The following is a 22,500-nucleotide window of genomic DNA, read 5'->3' on the forward strand; positions in this document are numbered from 1 at the left end:
ACACAAATGCACACAAGTACATGCGGATTTCATTATAGAATTAGTGGTTGATTTTCTCAAAGCAAAATCACCAGATATTGGCTTTGGCTTATAAACAGCACATGAAGCTCATGATGATGAAAAGGATGAAAGATTGAAAAGGCTGATGATGAAAGGCTTTGCGAGACCTTTCCGTTTAGCCACACCACTACAGAATTAGCTTCACAGAAATGTCTTACGATTGGAAGCAGAGAGTGCTTGAAGTCCTCATGGAGCCTGCCTTTGAGCACCCCACTGGTCCTGCACTAACGCAGTGGGCTAGTGGCTGAGAGGTGCTACTGTGTGTAATTGCACACAGGCTCAGGTGGGAGTGGGAATACAATAATTAGTCAAAAACATTCAGAGAGTTGAAAGGCCCAGAATTGAAGGCCACTTACTGATGTCACAATGACTTTAAACACTGCTGAGTGGTACAATAGCCTAAAAAAAACACACCAACAATATCCCACGATGACTCCACAAGAAGCCCAGCACAGTAACATATACTACTATGCCATTCTATTAGAGTGGTAAGAGTATACCATGGCATTCTAATAGATCAGTGAAAGTATACCATAGCATTCTATTATAGCAGTAGGAGTATACCATGGCATTCTATTATAGCAGTAGGAGTATACCATGGCATTCTATTAGAGCAGTAGGAGTATACCATGGCATTCTAATAGATCAGTGAAAGTATACCATGGCATTCTATTATAGCAGTAGGAGTATACCATGGCATTCTAATAGAGCAGTAGGAGTATACCATGGCATTCTATTATAGCAGTAGGAGTATACCATGGCATTCTAATAGAGCAGTAGGAGTATACCATGTGTAGGTGAGGGGAGAGAGAGAGGCTACACACCTGGCACCTGGTGAGGGCTCCCTCCACACCTGCTCATTACTGCCTGCTTACTGCCTGTTTGTGTGTGCGTGTGCGTGTGTGTGTGTGTGTGTGTGTGTGTGTGTGTGTGTGTGTGTGTGTATGTGTGTCTGTGTGTCTGTGTGTCTGTGTGTGTGTGTGTGTGTGTGTGTGTGTGTGTGTCTGTGTGTCTGTGTGTCTGTGTGTGTGTTGGCACATACTGGGCACAGTTCCCCCTACCCTTCCCCTGCAGATGTATTTGTAAGCTCCACACCATGCATTTCAAAGGCAAAAGAAGAGGAGGTGGGGTGGGGTGAAGGTGTGGGGGGGGGGGGGGGGGGTTCACAGGTGTCCAGACTCAAAGGACTGCGATACTGGCCAGAGAGAGGGAGAGAGAGAGAGGGATAGGGAGGAAGATTAAAGAAAACATAGCCATAGGAGAGAGGTAGCCATGGCCAACACAAGATTACATAAAGGAGGAAGGAGGCTTGAACATTGTCCATCATGTGCTGATGCAACTCAACACACACGAGCAGCAGACTGCGGGTGGGTTTTTCATCGGGGATTCTCTCTCTCTCGCTCTCTCTCTCGCTCTCTCTCTCTTTCTGCCCTTCTATCTCTCTTCGTCTCCCTCTGTCTTTCTGAAGATGGTGGCTCATTGCCTGTCTCTCAGGTGAGAGCCTTTCTCTGTCTGCACATTAGTGAGCCGAGCACGGGGACGAGGGAATAGGATGGTGGTGGGGTGGGGTGGAGAGTCCCTCAGCAGCTGTGCACTGTTAACCTTGGCATGTCCACGCTCAGACTAACGGCTGCGCATGTGATCATCTGGAGCATGTTAGCGTTAGACAGCTGTTCCCCGCTTGCTTTAACCCGATCCCGTTCGTTTCGAGGGGGGGGGGGATCGCGTGGGACGACGGCGGTTGGTAATGCTGATCTGGTAATTCGAGTCTCGTTAATCACTTTATGTAACAGCGGTCTACTTCGCACCGGCGTTCCACATTAATGAAATCAGGAGGCTGCTGATATCACCTGTGGGCTCCCTGTGGAGACGGTGTTGGAGAGCGCATACAACATTCGTCCAGCTTTCTTGCAAATTTTTTTTTTTGCGCTGTTATGGTTGTTGTTGTAATCGCCAAAGGCATGATAATCATTTTTGAAAGGGCATAAAGTATGGTGTGCGGCTCTGGCTCGACTACCAAATGCCTGATGTAAGTGGAGGAGTTTTGCTACACGGTTTCATCACTAATGTGAGATGATATGAGGTATTGTGTTTCATATGGGGCCATTAACAGAAAGCCCCTGCTGTCTGTTAAGTGAACTTTGCTGAGTTATACGCCACACCATAAGGCCTTTAGTTGAGATCGCTGTCTAGACTGTGTAATCCTTCAAAAGACATAAGAGAGAGGGAGAGGGATAGAGAGAGAAACATTACCAATGCTAACAGCCCATATGTCACCACGTTAGGGCCCTCGAGCAAGAGGGTGGAAAGAAAGAGAGAGAGAGAAAAAGAGAGAGAGAGAGTGGGTGTGAGGTAGGAAAGAGAGGGGAGAGACCAGTTGTATGTTTGCCAACTGTGACGCCACTTTATGTATGTGTCTGTGTGTGTGTGTAGAAGTACTTGTGTGCAGGTTTGTGTGGCAAGTTGGCAACATTGTGCAGGCAAACAAAATAATCTTTGCCGGGGATCAGGAGGATCCAAAGTGGTGTGGAGCGGAAGGGGGGTGGGGGGAGATTCCGGACCGGAATACTGATGTGAGAATTACGCCGAAACCCACCCCTGTGTCCGCGCAGCTGTCCGCGCTGATCCAAGCCTCCGGGGGCCGCTGCGCTCGCGAATCCTACCACCCGTCCGTCTGCCCGCCCGCCAGCGCTAAGCCCCAAACGGCTTAAATATGGATAGCTCAGGCTAGGTGCCACAGGGGAGCCTCCTTACTTAGCAGTGCTCTTATTTGTCCAGCAACGACAAGGAGATGGGGGGGGTTCAGGCTGTGGCGTCGAAAGCCTGAGGAGAATAACGATGCTGTTTGCTCAATTAGGACACATGCTGCGGGGATCCTCAGCAGTCCTCTTCACTTGCCCGCTTCACTTCCGGCACATCCTGTCAAATGCGCCATTGTTATTTTTTTTTATTTTGGTGTTACAGGCTGCACGGCGGTAATGGATGCTAGGAGAGCCACCGACATCAGGGAGGGAGAGGTAGCTGGTTGCCAAGGGGATGTTCGTTTATGTGTAGCAGCATCTATAGCAACCTGCCAAACTCAGTCAGGCACAATGATCCCATGGCTGTTAATGACCTTAAAGACATCACAATGGACTATAATCTTTATGAGCCTATGTATATTTCAGTAGACATTAGATTTTACACTAAAAGGAAGGAAGTGGGGAAATTACTCTCCAAATGCCACTTGGACCATGCACTTTATGAACTCCTTCAGGTGTCAGAGAAAGGCAAAAAAACACACTTTCAAATCCTTTGGCATTAAAACCACAAGATTGCTTCCCATTGCTTCATCAATATGTGATCAATAATTGAGTAAGGTGGAATTGACCCTCAGTGGTCCAGTGACACGTGTTGCCGTTGACACTGTCCAGCCGTGACCGCGGCTCCAGCCCCAAAGCTGGCTAGCCAGGGACCTTGCTGGCTGGCTCTGATCCGTATTGATTTTTCTATTTTGGGGGCGCGCTAAATGAGCTTGTGTATCTCCATTACCTGACCTGTTTTGTTTTTCGAGGGCAGTGATGGCAGTGTGTGTGTGTGTGTGTGTGTGTGTGTGTGTGTGTGTGTGTGTGTGTGTGTGTGTGTGTGTGTGTGTGTGCTGGGGATGGAGGGCTGGTGTGTTGTTGAGTGGAGTGGGGGAAAGGGGTGTGTGTGTGTGGTGGGTAAAGGCAAAGAGCATTTTCAGCGCTACATGCTAATTTCCCCCAGTTGCAGCTCTTAATTTGAATCAATAGCGGGAGAGGAAGCGAGCCACCATATTCTTGCTCACACTCAGACGCGTTCGCTTAGGGTTTCATTTTGTCTCTGCTTACGTTTAATAGAATGAGGAGGTCGCTTTCATGGGAGCAGCATTAGCGATGTTCTGTAATTATGGGAAAGAGGATACACACATACACACACACACACACAGACACACACACACACATATGACTCCTTTTGTCAAGGGTCCTTTTGGCGTTGTCCATCAGCTATCCCCTGTTCAGAGGATGTCTTTATCAAGAGCAGATACAATGAGGCATTAATACCAATCTTGTGCAGATTATCGGCTTTCCAGATATTTAATTAGAGGGACATTAATTGTACTTTCAAATCCCATTTATCAAATGCATGTGTGTGCATGTGTGTGTGTGTGTAGGTGGTGGTTAATGTGTCCCCCGGGGTTTTGTGGTTGGTATCTTCTCCATTTAAACATGTCTATGGGGCTACCTCTTCTGTGTCACCACGGATGTAAGAAAAAGAGCATTATACAATCACGGTCATTCAAATGTTCCTGGGCAGGGTCTGCGGTATGGGGATCAATTAAGTGTCAAAAAGATTTACAAACAAACAAACAGAATGTGATTTACAAATGTCCAACGATTTGCTAAATTGTACACTGTGTTTTACAAATACAAAACACACCTCTCAAACAAACACAATGTGCTTTGCAAATGCATGAAAATACAATGTGTTTTGCAAATAAAAATCTTACTTAAAGGATAAATAAAGGACAGGTTCCACAAATGTAAACAAAGAATGGAAATAAATAAACCACATTTTGCTGGTCTGTATAATCGGTGACACATTACACATTTTTTTGCAGTAATGTCATTTGTGGATCAGGTGATTTTGGCACTATTTTTCCACCTGTACGAGGTGCAAATGTAAACTCTGCTGTTTTGGTGCCTTTGCATTTGCAACAACTCCTACAAGCGTTTACATTTGCACCTCGTACAAGCGGAAAAACAGTGCCAAAATCACCTGATCCACAAATAGCATGGTTGCTGTGTACTTGCAGAAAAAATCTAAAACTGATTATACAGACCAGCAAAAAGTGGTTTATTTATTTCCATTCTTTGTTTACATTTGTGGAACCTGTCCTTTTTTGCGAGTAGCATTTTTATCTGCAAAGCACATTGTGTTTGTTTGAGAGGTGTGTTTTGTATTTGTAAAGCATGGTGTGCATATTTGCAAATCGTGGAGCATTTATAAATCACATTCTGTTTGTTTGCAAATCATGGGTTATTGGTAAATCACATTCTGTATTTGTTAATCTTTTTGCCACTAAACTGATCTCCAAACTGCGGTCTTATGAAAATAATTACATTCTGAGCAGGAGACAGCAACGCTTCCACACGATACCAAACAATATACGTTCGGCCATTTTATGAACAATAATGTGATATCGCCAGGTCCTGATTTCCCTCCCTTTTTTCCCTTCTTCTCTCCTCCATTGCAGTGAAGTTTGAAAGTTGCTTGCGGAATGTGAGCGTGGGCTTCGAGAGCAGCGACCCCAGCTTCAGCGTGAGGGACGACGGCTCCATCTACGCCCGGCGGGAGCTGAGCGGCCTGAGTGAGCCCATCCAGTTCCTGGTGACAGCACGTGACGCTCCCAACGCGCAGGCCTGGGAGACCACCGTCAAGCTAGCCCTGGCAGGCCCGCCGTCATCGCCCGCGCCTCCCCTCAGTCAGGTGAGAGAGAAAGTATGGTTCTTTTGTGGTGCCACAGAAGCAAGTTGGAACACACACACAACTTCACACATAAATATTGACTTAGCTATACTCACTCTTTCTTTCTTTCTCTCTTGTCATATACTCACACTTCCACTTCCACACACTTTCTTGATCTATATCTTTTTTTTTGTCTTCCTTTCTTTCTTGCAATTTTGCTCTGACATTTATTTGACAGTGTAGAGAGTGCAGGCGGCTAATGGGTAGATTGCTGAACAACGGACGGTTTTCGGCGTCGTTATTAAAAGCAGTTTACGTTTTGACCTTATCACCGGCATTAGGTCTAACTGTTAAGAATCAGCATCAGCAATCATTTGGTTCCCGGGCGAGAGCGCTGAATGTTAATGTGACCTTTGGAAGGTTTGTTAAAACACACTGATTTAATCCAAGGCATGGAGCTCACGTAGAGCCGGCACAGTCAGACGACTCCGACTCCTCTCTCTCCCTTTCCCTCTCTCTCTCTCTCTCTTGTCCTCTCTCCCCTTCTCTCTCTCTCGCTCTCCCTTTTCCTCTCTCTCTCTTTCCACTCTCCCTTTCCCTCGCTCTGTTTCTCTCAGCTGTGGGCATGGAGCACTGTGGGGCCTTTCGGTGTGGCCGCCAGACAGAAGGAATGATGTGCTAGACTCTCCAGAGAAGTGTGTGTTATATTCCTCTCTTTCATGTCTCTCCTCCCCCTCCTCCACTCCTAACCCCCCTCTTTGTGTGTGTGGGTGGATGTGTGTGTCTGCTCTCCACCCAAACAAGACAGTAGCTGCCTGAGTTCATGTAACACTGGGAGAGGAGACGGGGGGACAAAGATGAAGAAAAAAATAGAAAGAAAGTGAGAGAGAGAGAGAGAGAGAGAGAGAGAGAGAGATATGAGCGATAAGATCAGGCTATCACAGCGTGAGGAATGTATGTGAGCGCAGCATTTCACAGGAGGCTGTTGTCCTTGAGTTAACAGGGCGCTTGACTCTGAAGGGGTGTCGGGGGGGTGCTGCTGCTGGTGGAATGAAGAGGGCGGCTGGACAGACATGGGCCCCCAAAGCTGTGTTTGACACCCCCCTGCCTCTGAAAACCAATACTGTTGGGAAAGAGAGAAGACCAGATAATCAGATTAGGCAATAACAATACACACTCACACACACACTCACACACACACACACTCACACACACACACACACACACACATACACACAAACACACACACACACACACACACACATTGATGGGGCCATCCCTGAGGCGTAACAAGGGAGACTCCAGAGCTGGCCCTGTGTGTCACACTATGGAGCCCTCACCGATCCGCGCTGTCTGATGGCTCCCACGCAACACACCCTCCGCCTTCAATTAGCACGCAGCCTGGTGACTCAGGAGGAGACCCAGGCGCCGCATCCAAGTGTTATCCCCAAGGGGTGTGTGTGTGTGTGTGTGTGTGTGTGTGTGTGTGTGTGTGTGTGTGTGTGTGTGTGTGTGTGTGTGTGTGTGTCTGTGTGTGTGTGTGTGTGTTCTGAGGTGGTGATGTCACTGGTGCATCTGTTTGCTGGCGTTTTACTTGGGGGTTTTCAGGGGCATTCTGTATGCGTCATGCGTGGGTGTGAAAGGTTGTGCGCATGTCTGCTTCTGTGTGTGTGTTTGTGTTTAGTGTTAGTGGTGCATTTGTGTCTCCAAGAACACTCGCCTTGATAATAATTCGTCAGGTCTTGCTCAGAGGTTTAATCGCATAACTGTTCAAATTATTTATGCGCGTTATCTCGCCCGTTTAGGTCAGTGTCTAAAAATAAACAGCCTTGATTTCACGCTGCCAGTGTCACGGTGGTCTGCGGGGGCAGAGAGAGAAGTGGCCCTCCCCAGGCTCCAGGCTCCAGGCTCCAACATCCAACATTAAAGACAAACACTCTTATCCACCCTCCGGACGCCCTCTCTCTCTCTGTGTGTCTGTCTGTTGGCCTGTCTGTCTGTCTCGCAGTCTGGCTCTTTGTTTTGTCTCTTCAGCCGTCTGTCAAAACGTCTGTTAGTTGTTTGTTTGTGTCTGTCTGTCTGTCTGTCTGTCTGTCTGTCTGTCTGCACACCAAGCTTGTTCTCTATCTGCCAGGCCACTTGGGCATGTGACTGTCTCCTTAATAGCCTGTCTGTCTTTCTGTCTCTGCCCGCTCTACTATCCACGTCTCGCTGTTTTTGGAAATAAGATCTAAGCATAGGAAGATTATTTGTCCCCCCCATAGTCCTCCCTCTTATGGAGAGTGTCTTCCTGTCAGTGTAGAAGGCAGAGCTGATGAGGCGCAGTGGTCTTACGAGGCCGTGTGGAGGAAGGTAACACAAGGCACGAGATTCCATGTGGAAGTGCATTTGTGAGTTTGTGTATGTGGGTGTGTGTGTGTGTGACACTGCTCCATATCATTATTGAAATAGCATGTGTGTGTGTGTGAATACATTTTTTCCCCCCATTGTGGCATGTTGTGCTCCATTGATTAACAACTTGCAGATGTGGCCGTAGCCAGCGGCTGACTGATATCAAAGCGGGCTGTGCCGAGAGGCAGCGCTGAGCCAGCTGGCTGAGCTGGTAGGGCTGGGGGCCGGGAGCCGCTTCCATCTCCCTCTTCCCCGGCTGTGTGTGTGTGTGTGTGTGTGTGTGTGTGTGTGTGTGTTAATGTGTGTGTGTGTGTGTGTTAATTTGTGTGTGTGTGTGTGTGTTTATGTGTGTGTGTGTGTGTGTGTGGTGTGTGTGTGTGTGTGTGTGTGTGTGTGTGTATAGTGCACGCACATACTCATTTGTGTGTGAGCAGCGGCAGCAGCACAATATGCAGCATGTCTTCCGACTCCATTAAGCTTTGCTGCTAAATGTATGTTCTTGGCTCTCTCCCCCCCACCACCACCCTCCTCTCTCACTCTCCACTGTCTGGTGTGCCTGTCCTCCTGAGGAGAGTCTGTCTGGAGATTAATTTGTTGTGGAGGTTTTGCACTGGTTAGCATGTTAACACGTAATCAACGCTGATTATTAGCTGCTGTCCGAGCATCTGGGCAATGCGCCTGCTGCCTTGCCTGTGCGCACACGCGCGCGGGCGTGTGTGTGTGTGCGTGTGTGTGTGTGTGTGTGTGTGTGTGTGTGTGTGTGTGTCTGTGTGTGTGTCTGTGTGTGTGTGTGTGTGTACGTGTGTGTGTGCGTGTGTGTGTGTGTGTGTGTGTGTGTGTGTGTGTGTGTGTGTGTGTGTACGTGTGTAATTGGTGAACTGCGGCTTATTGTTTTAAACAACCAGCAGAGGCAGTGGAAACGCACACAGTTGATTGAGATGGGCTCAGGGGAATGTTCAGACTACAGATGTAGTCTCAGATGTTTGTCTGTGGTTCATACTTTCCATGGGGCTTCAAATGATAGGTAGATAATTTGTGTTGAGGTGTGTGTGTGTGTGTACGTGTGTTTGTGTTCATAAATGAGAGAGACAGAAAAAAGCATTGGTGTCTGTACACTTGTCTCTGTTTGAGAGTGTCTATTTGTCCCTGTGCATGCATGTGTAAGCAAGAGAGGAAAAAAAGGCATTGTTCGAGTGTTTATGTGTGTGACTGTGTGTGTGCATATGTGTTTACTTGTGTATGTGTGCATACGCATGTGTATATAGGTTTGTGTGTGTGTGTGTGTGTGTGTGTGTGTGTGTGTGTGTGTGTGTGTGTGTGTGTGTGTGTGTGTGTAGGCATGTGTTGGTGGAGATTAGCGCTTTATCAGTGTGTGGGCAGCAGGCCTGCTCTGGATTCCTGCACTGGGCCTCAGCTGGAGAGCAGCACAGGCTGCCAGCCCCCAGGGCCGCGTCGGCTCAGCTCAGCTCAGCTCCTGGTCATCTGGACATCCTCTCTTCCTCTGTCTCTTTCTCTCCATCCCTCTCTCTCTCCTCCTGTCTTCCTGTGTCCATCTGTCTCAGTCGTTTCATGCCCTCTTTCGCCATCTCTCAGTTTTTATTTTGTCTCTCTTGTATTTTTCTTACCCATCACATCAGCCTTTGCCCTTTTATCCTTTTTTCTCACTCCTTTCATCTACCAGTTCCTTTGCTCTCTGCTCTCTCTCTTTGTGTGGAGCAGGGGGCTGTAGTTTGCATTTTCCCTCAACCTCTGCTGTAGCTTTCCTACCATCCTCTATCATGCCCCCCCCCCCCCCCCCCCCCCCCCCCTCTCCTCTGTGGGTTCTCAGGCTGGAGCTGCCAGCCTCTGCCGTCAGACCCACTTAGCTGTGCACCGCGTGAATAGATGGAATACATTTGTCCAGGCCAGGTGCACATCTGTCTGATCCCGCCCCACCCCCACTGGCTCTGGCTACCCCTGCTGTCCGTGCAGGAGGCCTGGCATCTGCAGCGGCAAGCTGGCTGGCACGCGCACACGCGTCCTCCCCCTTCCGCCCGGCCTGGCACGCCAAACCGCCGGGAGAGGTCCCTGAACGAGGAGCAGCCACGGATCAGAGGAGCGACCAGAGCCCAAGCACACTGTACATGACACATTCATGTTTGAGCTGCTCGAGAGGAGAGAGGAGCTGTGTTTGTGTGTGTGTGTGTGTGAGAGAGAGAGAGAGAAAGAGCGAGCGAGAGAGAACATCCAGGGATAGAGAGAGAGAACAAAGCAGCAGTGAGCTGGAAGGGATATTTTTTCGGCAAGCCTCACACCATAAATTTACTTTAAATCCACAACTGCAGCTCAGCCACACACAAAACACCGTCAAAACAACCACTTGCACTTAAAATAAATCCCCACCTCTGAAATACATTGAAAATGTACTTTGTGTGTGTGTGTGTCCTTTAAATGGCCTCACTCATGCCCACAAAATGGCCATGAAGCCATATCATCACATCCTTTCACACGACCACACACAACACTGCCAACACAGCAAAACATCACTTTTGCAGTTAAGCTCCCCGGAATTTCTATGCTTACATCCAACCCTGAACCACACACATACATACACACACACACACACACACACACACACACACACACACACACACACACACACACACACACACACACACACACACACACACACACTTGATACCCCACCACCTGTTTATGCCAGAGAAGCATCCCTCCACCCCCTTTCTCTTTCTGTCCTATTCTATCCTACTCTCCCTCTCTCTCTCTCCCTCTCTCTCCTTTTTTTCCCTCTGCCCCCCTCCATCACTCCTCCCCTCCCCACCCCTCCCATCTGCCCCCCAGCTCTGCACGCTACCTGCTGTTTGAAGTCTGCAGCAGGTTGATGAAACCAAACACGACACTGGCTCCCAGGGGCCCCTGGCGCCGTATGCCCCGCTCTCAAGCACACATTGCCTTTAATGGGGCCTGGAAACCATTTCCCCTGGACAGCCATCTAATGAACACAAGTTGAAAGTATTGTTTTCAGTGGCAGATATAGTGCCACCTTTTCTGGCAAGCAAGACAACAGACGCCAAACACACACACACACACACACACACACACACACACATACACACACAACACTCGCATGCAGGCATATCTTATCTGCACAAACACAAACACACAAATAAACACACAAATACACACACACACACACAATTCCAAATCCTTTCAAAGAATGCCTGGTAAGTTCGGCTTGGCGGTAATTAGAGTAAATAACTTGCCGTGAACAAGACCCTTCAACTTTCAGAACCTGCCAAGTGTTTCACTTTCCTCAGCTGATTTTTCCTCGCCCATTCCCACTCCTCTTTCTGCATTTTAACTACCTGTATTGCCAGGCAAGGCAGCACTTTAGACTTCTCGAGAGTGAGAGAGAGAGAGCGAGAGAGAGGGAGGAAGGAGGTAAGAGAGGGAAAGAAAGAGAGAGAGAGAGAGAGAGAGAGTGAGTGAGAGAAATCATTAAATAAAATATTTGAGGTGGTAGTAAATCAGGCTTCTTTCTATGTAAATGTATGGTGATTAGCCCCTATTCTTGTATCCATCAGAATTAATGAGCAGTGTTCATTTGCACAAATGTTCCCTCTGACACACACTCATCATGGCTCCCTCTCTTTTTCTGCTCTTTGGCCTCTCTCTCTCTATCCCTCTCTCTCTCTCTCTCTCTGCTTTGCCTCTCTCCTCCACACTCCCTCTGTATCACATTCTCTCTCTTTCTCTCTTTCTCTCTTTCTTTCTTCGGTCTCCCTCCCTCTCCCGTGACTGTGCCGTACCCATTTAGGTCGACATCATTCTCACACGCTCGCTGCCTCTCAACAAAAGGAAAACATGAAAACAAATGATGGCGCGAGGCCGTTGGGAAATAACGTTAGGCAGGTTTTTACCTCAGCCCTCTGACATGCCTAACCTGCGTTCAGTCCCTCCACGCAACCGCACATACACACACACACACACACCGACACACACACACACACACACACACACACACACACACACACTTACACATATGCGATCTCACACACACACAGATATGTACACACAAACTGCCTGGCTGAGACTCCTGGGGTCCTGATGAATAGCTATTACCGAGATGACTTGTCAAGATCCCCCAGCAGAAGAGAGAAAGAGAGAGAGAGAGAGAGAGAGAGAGAGAGAGAACAATAAAACAAAATGAGAGGAAGAAAGAGAGAGAGAGAGAGAGGCATGCAGGGATGTCTTCTCCTTGTAGGCAATAAAATTACCACCACCATGCAAGTGACTCTTACTTAACCCTGCGATGTTGTGTGTCAGCTGGTTTATTCTCCAGCGCCGTGTGAATACTCCCCATTCTGACAGCACACTTAAAGCTCCCAGTCATCCTCCTTATTCAGTGCGCTGTCATATCACCCAGCAGCAGCAGTCTACCCCCCCAGCACCACCAGCACCATCTCCACCCCCCCCCCCCCCCCCCCCCCCCCCATCACCTCCACCCCCTCTAAACCGCCTGCTTCCGCTATGTCTCTCTGTCTTACGGGGCAGGGATGCAGCTCGGGGCTGGGTTGGCCCTGGGTGCTATAACAGCCGGTGTAAATTCATAGGCACAGGCAGGTGTCAGCTGTAATGCCGTGCTTTCACAGTGCTGGCATAAAACACCAAAGTTCAAAAGTTCACAAGTTTCCTCGTCATGTACAAGACGAAGGTAGTATGATTCCGAGACCATGCATGAGTAAAAAAATATGAAAATAATGAATGTCAAATCTGATTAAATGAGTCATATGTATATCCCTTTGCAATGTGTAAAAGTAAAGATGAGTACAGTACATTGATCTGCAACATACATAAACAGTATGTAACATACAGCAGGCAGCAACATACGTACTTCATTGACAATACACACAGGTCACCAACAATACACACAGGTCACCAACATGTACAGTATATAACATTTTACAGAAATATGCGGAGTTGGTGTTGACCATAGTTTGCTTAGGCAAGTGTCTGTGTGTGTGTGTGCGTGTGTGTGTGTGTGTGCGTGCTTGCGTGCGTGCGTGCGTGCGTGCTTGTGTGAGTGAGTGAGTGAGTGAGTGAGTGAGTGGTGGTTTTGTGATTGGCCCATGTTACTGCTCTTGCTGAGTCTGTTCAGTCAGGTTGCTCTGTTGACCCCTTTGGGTTCCCCTTTCAGCTGCAGTAACATTGAGCTACCAACAACAATGAAAGGAATCCATTGGTCTGAGGGCTGGAATTGTATAGTGTTTTGTCTTGCGATTGTGGAGATGTTTTTTAGGTTTTAAAAAGTGGAGACTGTTGGGCCCCTCTCACAGTGTGAAACATTGCGATCAATATCAAAAGTTCATTCATAGGATATGATGGAAACACAAAACCAGCATCGGCCAATTTTATAGTCAACCACCTTTATTTTTAAAAATTCAAACAACCTTTTGTTGTCTGTGTGTAACCATAAACTGAACGGAAAATCCGAATAGCATGTGGTGGAATGAGTTCCTTTTGTGACTGAGACGTAACCTGTTTTCTTCGGTCTTTCCCAGGCGCTGACGGAGAGGAGTGCAGACGGGAAGACCCATGGGCCCCAACCTGTGCCTTTTGTCATCAGGTTCCCCAGGAAACCGCGGTCCAATGGGCTCCACCGCCGCAAGCGAGACTGGGTGATCCCGCCGATCAACGTGCCTGAGAACTCTCGCGGACCCTTCCCACAGATCCTCGTCAGCGTAAGTCAGCCTCCCTCTCTCTCTCCTCTGTAATCTCCCCCACGTGATCGGCAGGAAACAAACCCCCTCATTTGGTTTTCTACTGACAGCAACCAGGAAGTCAGCCAATAGCCTACCTCCCACGAGGGGCTCTCAGAAGCCAAAGGCTTTGTGTTTCACGGACACACAGTACATGCCATACAGGAAGGCCATCGCAAAGAAGATTAGCATTCTTCACTTTTCCTCTCTCCATCTCTCTCTCTCTCTCACTCTCTTTCTCTCTCTCTTTCCACCTTTCTCTCTCTTTCCAATCTCGTCCTCCATAATGATCAGCTTTACAGGTGATTATGATGTGTGTTTGTGATGCGATTATGGCCACTCGAGCGTGCTCAGGTAGAGCGGATGGGAAGCGAGGGCGAGAGCGAGAGCGAGGCGAGGCGAGGCGAGGCAGAGCGCTCCCCTGACGCAGCGGTACCTGATGAGGCCAGTAAGCAGGAGCCGGCGGTCTGCAGTGCCTCGTTAATGCCGCCACGAATTAGACCTCTTTCCATCTTTACTGAATTTATACAGTACTGTGGGAAATGGAGTATAATAGAAATGAGCTCTGTGCTATACTGTGCTGAGACGTGAACATAGACCCACCAGGCAGCCTCTCACCAGCGCCCGCCCGCTAACACTAACACTGTCCCATGGGGCTCGGCTCATGATTCCAAAGCGGAGAGTGGCCGAGCTTTTTTTATTTATTTTTTGCTTTCCACACCCGTATGCAACAACAAGGGATGCCAACAACACAACAACAAATGACATTTCTGCAAAACTGCTAGTTGGGCAAAGTATAGAAAATAAACAGGGGCGGGAGGGGGCTGCACCTGGAGGCTTGTAAAAGGCTGCATGGGAGGGGAAAATAACATGAATAAATAAACGCCTATATAAATGCGCCTTTGTAGCGAGAGCCGCGCTGGAGTGTTTAAAATTCAGAGATCCTGTCACAACAGAACGCTCAGTTTGTCTCCGGCAAGGGAAAAAAAATGGATCTCTGTGGTCTGGTTCATGAAAAAACATCAGTCACAGCGAAAACGTTCTTATTGGGTTTGCGTTTTTTGCTCTTTCTCTCTAAAATATCTACCCATCAGCTTTTCCCCCTGTTTACAAAACCCTCTGAGATTTTTTTTTCTTCTTCTTGTTCTTGGTTAAATTGTGCAGAAGAAGCGTTTTCCCCTCGTCTTTCTCTCTCTCTCTCTCCCTCTCTCTCCCTTTTCCTCTTTCTCTCACTTTCTCTCCCTCCCTCCATCTCCTCACCCTGTTTTCATCCTGTCCCAAGGGTGTGCCAACAGAGCTACTTAAAGCCATCCTTTTTAGTTGGGGAAAAAAACAGGGAATGAGCAGAAACTTTCTCCCCTTTGTTCTGAATCACAAGGGAGAGGGAGAGGAGGGGAGAAAGAGAGAGAGAAGAAGAGAGAGAGAGAGAGGAGGATGAGGAGAGGAGAGGAGAGGAGAGGAGAGGGGAGGGGGTATTTAAGGCCCTGGCAGACGGCCTCCCACTCTCGTTAGAACTTGAAGCGCTCGCTCCAGCGAGACGGCTCTCCACAGGCACCGGCCACTAAAAAACCACCGACCACGGAAGGGGGATTGAGAAAGAGAAAGAGAGAGAGATAGAGTGAGACAGAGAGAGGGGAGAGAAAGAGGGAGGAGGAGAGATGGGGGCCCAAGGGAGAAAGTGGGAGAGGAGAGGGGAGGCAAAGTGGGAGAGAAGGGAGGAGAGAGAGAGAGTGAGAGAGGTAGAGAGAGATGGAGGGAGAGAGAAAGTAAGTGTGAGTGTCAAAGCTTGGAGCAGTGGTGTGTGTGTGTGGGTGAGGGGGGGGGGGGGTGCAGGACAAGAAATCAAAGCAGTGTTTAGGGGTGTGGAGCGCGGCGAACACAATCCACTTTTTGGTGCTGTAAATAGGGCCAGGGGGCCAGGAGCACACACGTAAACACACACACTCACACACACACACACACACACACACACACACACACACACACACACACACACACACACACACACACACAGGCCCAGCTCCAGGAGTGCAGCGATGCGTTCTGATGCCTCGGCTGTGCAGGCCCGGGCCCTCTGCCTTCCTCTGTGTTTAATAACGTCTTCAGGGCACCACAGACAGACCCTAGTGCTTCTGCTCAGGCCACCCTTAACAAGGCGCCAGCTTCAGGGGATCTGCAGCGCTGCTGTTGTTTGTGGGATTTATTTACGCCCTCCATTTTTGTTCTTGGTGGATAGCAGCATCAAAGAGAAAGAGAGAGAGAAACACCACCACCTCCTTCCTCCTTCTCTCTCTCCTTCCATCTCTCTCTTCCGCTTTCTGTGAGTGTTTTGTTTTGACGCAGTGGTTGGAGAGTGACCCTCTGTCTGTGTTCCGTTCACAGTTTGGTGGCAAGATTGAATATTTATGTTTTTGGCTGGGTGCACACTTTACATACGTAAGAAGCACTCATTTCGCATGAGCTGATTTTTCCACTCCCTCTCTCTCTCTCTCTCTCTCTCTCTCTCTCTCTCTCTCTCTCTCTCTCTCTCTCTCTCTCTCGTTCCAGAGGACGAGCCATGAGAGGGATTTTATTTAGCCGACAACCGTACCAACTCACTCGAATCGTGTGCCATTTCAATGGCATTCTTGAGTCAAGGTCACAGGGGAAAAAAAGCTGAAAGCACATTAAACATTCCGTAGTGTGTGTAGTTTGTGTGTTACCTACTTGAGTGTGTGTGTGTGTGTGAGCGAGAGAGAGAGAGAGAGACAAAGATACACACAGGTGCACACATGGCAAGCGAAGAAAAGTGTCTGAAAGTTAGATGATGGTGGCAGCGGCGCTGCCTGTCAGACGCTCCGTGTCAAAGTAGAGGCGGTGTGGGGGGGGGGGGGGGGGGGTGTTTGTGGGGGGGGGGGGGGGGGTTAGACTGTTGCCGCGACACCATCACTCAGCGCTCAGCTCCCTGCCCATCTCTGATGTCTGCCTTGCCTAATGACCCGTGAAGCCAGTGCGCACCATTATGGGGTGTTCTGTCATCCGCTGGCGAGGCTGACTGACACAGCCGAGACGCCGTCACCCGTCTACCTCTCCTCTTGCTTGAGAGCCCCGGTCCCATCACAGGGACAGGAAGGGGGCATCCTGACCCCACGCCCTCCGTCCATCTCCCAAAAACAACACCCCACCCACCTGGGAGGGGCTCTGCAGAGGTGTGTGTGTGTGTGTGTGTGTGTGTGTCTGTGTGTGTGTGTGTGTGTGTGTGTGTGTGTGTGTGTGTGTGTGTGTGTGTGTGTGTATCTCAGATGGAGGCCCCACGTAGAACCTTCTACCCAGACGGCTCTTAGCCCACCTGAGAGCGAAAATTAAAACTAGTGAAGTGTTGAAGCCGAGAGCAGGAGGCAAGGGTGCTCTGAGGGAGAGTTTAGGAGAGGGGGCAGGAAAATAAATGGACCGGGAAGGGAAGAGAGAGAGAGAGGGATGGGGACAGAGAGAGAGGGATGGAGAGCGGGAGAGAGAGAGAGCATAAGAGATGGCGAGGAGCAGAGAGAGGCGGGAGATGGAGGGAGGGAGGTATGTGGAGAAAGAGAAAGCAGCAGGGATAGCGAGGGAGGGAGAGGGTGGAGGAGAGGAAAAAGATGGAGGGGAGAGGGCCGGAGTGAGGAAGGGAGAGGGGGAGAGAAGAGAGGAGAGGGAGTAATTCCTCCCAGTGCGCAGGTGTGCTTTGTCGCTCCCTTTCTTCCCCAGCCAAACAATCATCAATGACATGTAAGAGCCATTGATTTTTTTCTTTCGTTTTTTTTTGGAGGCTTTTTGAAAGTGTCCATTGATCTGTACACTTCTCCCGCGGCAAAGTCATTGATTTCTCCTTTCTCTCCTCCACTCTGGTAAATAAAGACCTAACCCTGATCCCAATCTTAACAAAAGTGGCCGAACACACAGACACACACACACACACACACACGCACATGCACACACTCACACACACACACATACAAACATATACACAAACTCACACATTCTCAGAAGTTACAAAGAAACCAAACACACTCCCACACAGAAATGTGCATGTTTGCCGTGCATCCTAACACTGCTCTAAATGCACAACTCTTTTTGTCAGTAAACTATAGAAGATGTATTAAGGCATTGTAGCTCCTTGCCTGCTTTAAATGAATGCTCTTCGCAGACAATATCAATCATATCCAGCCATACCCCAGGCAGTGTCTCGCTCTGAAAATGATGTGGCCTTGACTGACCCCAAGACCTCAGAAATCTTTTCCAAAAGAGCCGGGTACTTAGAGTGTTTTTACATGCAGAATAACAGTGCATTCTGAGCACTGCGTGGGGGTTTGGGTGGGTCTAGATGTCAACACTGACTTTATTTCAAAGTTGTTCTTTTTTTTCCCCCCCTTGAGCTCCTTCCACCTTTTAAAGTTCTCCAAAGATGCCGTTGCACGTTTACTCAGTAGCAGCACAGCTGGACTGGTACCTGAAGTGCCCATTATTTCCAAAAGAATAAAGATGGCAGGAGCTCAGTGTGGTGGGTGAGGTCTAGGACTGAATACAAGACATTGAGCACTGACTGCACAGGAATAGAGAACATACTGACACCTGATGTTTTTTTTTGTTTTTTTAATGGTTATTTTTTTGGTATGAGTAGATGATTGAGGGGATGTTCAGCCACTGTCCTTGACCTCTTATGATTCGCACACAGACAGTGCTCTCCCTCGTCCTCCCCATCACCCATGGCTGGATCGTCTTTTATTAAACTGCCATCGCTTTATCCCTCTAATAAAGCTCGGCAAACAATACAGTGACAGGCACATTACGGAGATGTCCGCCGCCACCATCCCTGGCAGCCTCCGGCGAAAATAAATGTGCCGTCACAAATGTTTCATGGCTAATTTTTCCGAAGGCGCCCAATGATTTTGAGCGAGGGGGGAAATATTTTGATGCAACACATTTATTTTCTCCCCCTCCGGTTTTGCCAGGAGCTCCCCGTTGTGCAGGTCACCTGAGGTCGCTGAAGGAAAAAGTATCGGAAAAAGTTTTCTTGGCTCATATTTTTCTCTGCTTTTTCTTTTTTCCCATCTCAGTGCAACTTGAAAAATGTTAATAAAGTGCATAGGTAAGCAGAGAGAGTTGGTTCATTAATCGCCCCCTCATTGTAACTCTGTCGGCTCAGAAGTTGAAATGTTTTTTTTATCAATTTGAGTCTGCCACTGAGTAGACACACACACACACCTTTATTCCTGAGAGGCAGTTAGAAAAAGGTGAGGGCTGGTTGATTTTTCCTCTATTGATTTATTACCTTCTGGGGTGAGGAGTTCTTTGGTTGATTGCTTCCCATTGTCACATGAAAACACTCACCAGTACCGCCCTGGTAGGCATGTACGAACACACACACACCACTCCACTTCACTTTTATTCAACCTCAACCACAACCGCTTCAGCCTATTTTGATACTCTCTTCTACTTAGGCCATGTTCATTAATCAAATCACGTTGTATTTATGAAAGCATATCAGTCAGCTGCAGGGCTGACTGCCTAATGGGAAACAAACCCGGCCTCCGTTATTGTAGCTCGTGGAAAGTTTTTGTCAGAATTAGACTGAATTAATGAGAACTTCACTAATGAAACCCAAGCCGACATCCAAGTGATTTTTTTTTTGCCATACTCAGCAAGCCTTTTTGCAATGTAAACAACACCTTGTGTCTGCATTTAGCTGCTTCCACACTGCTTAATACCACGTTGTTTATATGAATACAAATGGGCCGCTTCCCGATGAAACGAGCGAGCCAGTCCCCCAGAGATCGGTTTCCTGCACTTTATCTGTAATGTTCATTTAAAAGACAGTAATGACTACATCCCGAGGGACTCGCTGAAAGAAAGACGGATACGGATCAGAACGAAACATGTTGAATGATAAAATGAAGTCTCTAAAAAGGAAAGAATGAGGAACTAACATCAGGAGAATGAGACAAAAGGTGCAACAGAGAGAAAGTGAATGGGGTGGAGGGGGGTGTGTGAGGGATGAGGATATGTTGTGTTTTTTGGAGCACTGGGTAATGTTGTAGAAGAGACTTATGGATTAGGCCAGAGCCAGACTTTCATTGTGCTGTCGATACACTCCCCCAAGCCTCTGGATCCACAGCCTCTCCCATAGGGCCTAATGAAACACTTTGGCGTCTGTCTGCTTTGCCCATGCCAAGATCACAAGGCTAAAAATTGTCTTCTTCATCCCTCTTCAGTGTTTGCACCGTGACACAGTTTAAACACGAGGCATTGTATGGGAGAACATTCCTTCTGACACAATCTCCGAACAAAGGGTTTTTTGCTGCAGTGCATTTGTTGCAAATTCTACCTTTTGTGCGCTCACAATTGCTGTGGTTTGTTTTGTGAGGCGTAATTTTTTAATTTTTTTTGTCCTCATCCCCTACCAAACAATGAGGTGGAAACGCAAGCCAAAACTCAAGGCTTCCATCTTGTCCTTGAAATCCTGCCACGTGGAAACCGCAGGAGTGTAAAAAAAAAAAAATCCTGTGGTCCTGAGTATTTTAGGGTTTTGTTGGCCACCTCTTCGGTCACCAGGAAGACACCGGTCCCCTCGTATGTAATGCTGCTGTGCACTGCTGCTTGTCAGGCAAAATTGGGAAGAAGTCGTTTCCTCCTCTGCAAATGCCGTTTGGCCTGCGTAACGCTCCAATGACACAAACAGGCAGGCTACAGACAGCGTTTGATTCATGCGACCGTCTATGGGATGAATTGTCAGTACCTCCTAGTGGCCATCGTATGGCAGTCAGTTGTGTGTTTGCACTGGGTATGAAAACGAGAGGGAGATAGAGGGAGGGAGAAGAGAGAGACAAGAGAAGTGTGGTGTAAGTCAGATGTCGTACAGAGCCGTCATTCTCTCAGAGGCGTCTCTGATTGTGTCTGTACTCCAGAGCCGACCCCTTCATGTAGAGCGAGAGACATGAGAGATTTGAAACGCTTGGCCCCCTCATCCTCATACTAGCTGTTGACCAAAAATAACAGCTGACAAGCTGCTGGACTGCTTTCTTTAAATATTTTTTCTTTCTTTCTTTTTTTTTTTTCTTTTTTTTTTTGCTGACAGAACTGGGACTTACTCCAGAACCACTCAGTAGGATTTTATCACGTCCTTTTTTGCAGAGTATTACAGAAATACCCTCCTGTGCACACTCCATTTATTTCTCTCTCTCTCTCTTTCTCTCTCTCTCGCTCTCTACCCCGTTCTATCTCTCCTCTGCTCTTTTCATTACTATTAAAAATATTTTCTCCTCATATTCATGTTTTTCCAATGAATTGTTGTCTGCAGCTGACTACTCTGTTCTCTGTTTGTCTCCCATGTAATGGCCACTTTACAGTGTCTTGTCTAACCAGAGATGGAATCGTAATTGCAATGGAAATATTTACTCAGCGATGAAGTAGATATTAGGTTTAATTTAATACATGCAGTATTACTTACATATCTGGGAGTAAGAGAGATGCCTGTGCCCTCCATGTCAAACATTAGGGCCACTTGCAATATTCATTCCCATAATTCAATAATATTTTTGGTTATGAGGGATCCTTTGAGTGTTTTGATTCCTCAGTCCAAACCCCTGGTCTTACATTTCAACATCAATCTTTTAGAATCGTACATTCTCCATTAATCATTGCTCTGGTATGTACAGGCATTTTGGAAGTAAACATCTTTGAAATTTGTACCCCCTGAATTTACGCAAGCACCTGCGCACTTGCTCCCACGATGCCTTTTGGAGAAAATGACATTCTCTGGCCTACGAAATGAATCATTCCCTAAGAATCACATTTGGTCGCCCCGAGCCTTGAATTAGACTGGCATTTAAAAAGACAGAGCTTGAGAGACAGAGCAAGCTGAAAGCCCTTTGATGAGCGAGCCAAGCTAATGGATCCCAGGGAGTGTTGGCTCGGCCACCATCCATCCCTTTAATAGATTAAAACCTCCTTTTATTTGGGTGGGGATGAAATGCCTTCGCTCCGGCACCAGGCCTGGTCGCGACGATGCTCAGACTCGGTGACCTGCATGGCCAAGGGGTTGGGGTGTGGGCCGAGTTTGTGTGTGTGTGTGTGTGTGTGTGTGTGTGTGTGTGTGAGTGAGTGTGTGTGTGGTGGGGTGGGGTGGGGGGGTGCGTTGGTCGTCACAGAAACAGATTCCATGAGAGGCTGATACACGATCACAGCACAGAGGCTTGTCAGAGAACAGGATCAGGGACACATCATAAGTTAGAGAATTCACATTTTCAATTAGAATTGAAGCATGTCTTTGCCATGACATAAATGGGAATTAATGATCTTCACTTGCGATTGATTGACACAATACTTCTTAATGCATCCTACTGAAGGCCAGGTCCAAGAGCCTTTCCACTCATTCATACCTCTTCATGGCTCTGAATCTCTCAAGGCTGAATATCTCTGCTGTGCATCTCCAACTCCAACTGGTCATTGAGGATCCATGCTGAAAGAAATATAAATTACACTGGATGAATCATCCTTTGAATCCACCCTTCACAGTGCCACTCCCCAGGCCATTAGGGTCATGATCCATACCACTGGAATTAACAATAAACTTAATTTCCGCTGCTGTAATGGAATTACAAGTCTCGGTGTAATTGCTTCCTCTCCCCATCTGCTGGGAGCAGGGGCCTGCTGTGCTTCACCACAGCGGCAAGGAGAAGGGAATTGTCATTTCATTCACCCTGTTGGGGTGTGAATTTACATGTTAGTATTTTTTTTTTGTCTCGATAGGTATAAATGTGATTTAACTTTCTTGCCCATTGGTCTCATGGTAGAACTGTAATTTAAG

At 47.9% G+C, this 22,500-nt stretch overlaps 1 protein-coding gene across 1 annotated transcript in view; it reads left to right on the forward strand.

The window, feature by feature from the left end:
- Window positions 1-22,500, forward strand: part of LOC105898953 (cadherin-4-like) — a 276,557-nt gene that overhangs the window by 178,992 nt on the left and 75,065 nt on the right. Inside the window, exons 4-5 of the mRNA XM_012826062.3 lie at window positions 5,318-5,550; window positions 13,482-13,661. Of these exons, the coding sequence (XP_012681516.3) occupies window positions 5,318-5,550; window positions 13,482-13,661 (413 nt within the window). The remainder of the gene's footprint in view (window positions 1-5,317; window positions 5,551-13,481; window positions 13,662-22,500) is intronic.

The sequence above is a fragment of the Clupea harengus genome, chromosome 4, assembly GCF_900700415.2.
Source record: "Clupea harengus chromosome 4, Ch_v2.0.2, whole genome shotgun sequence".
Taxonomy (NCBI): Eukaryota; Metazoa; Chordata; class Actinopteri; order Clupeiformes; family Clupeidae; genus Clupea; species Clupea harengus.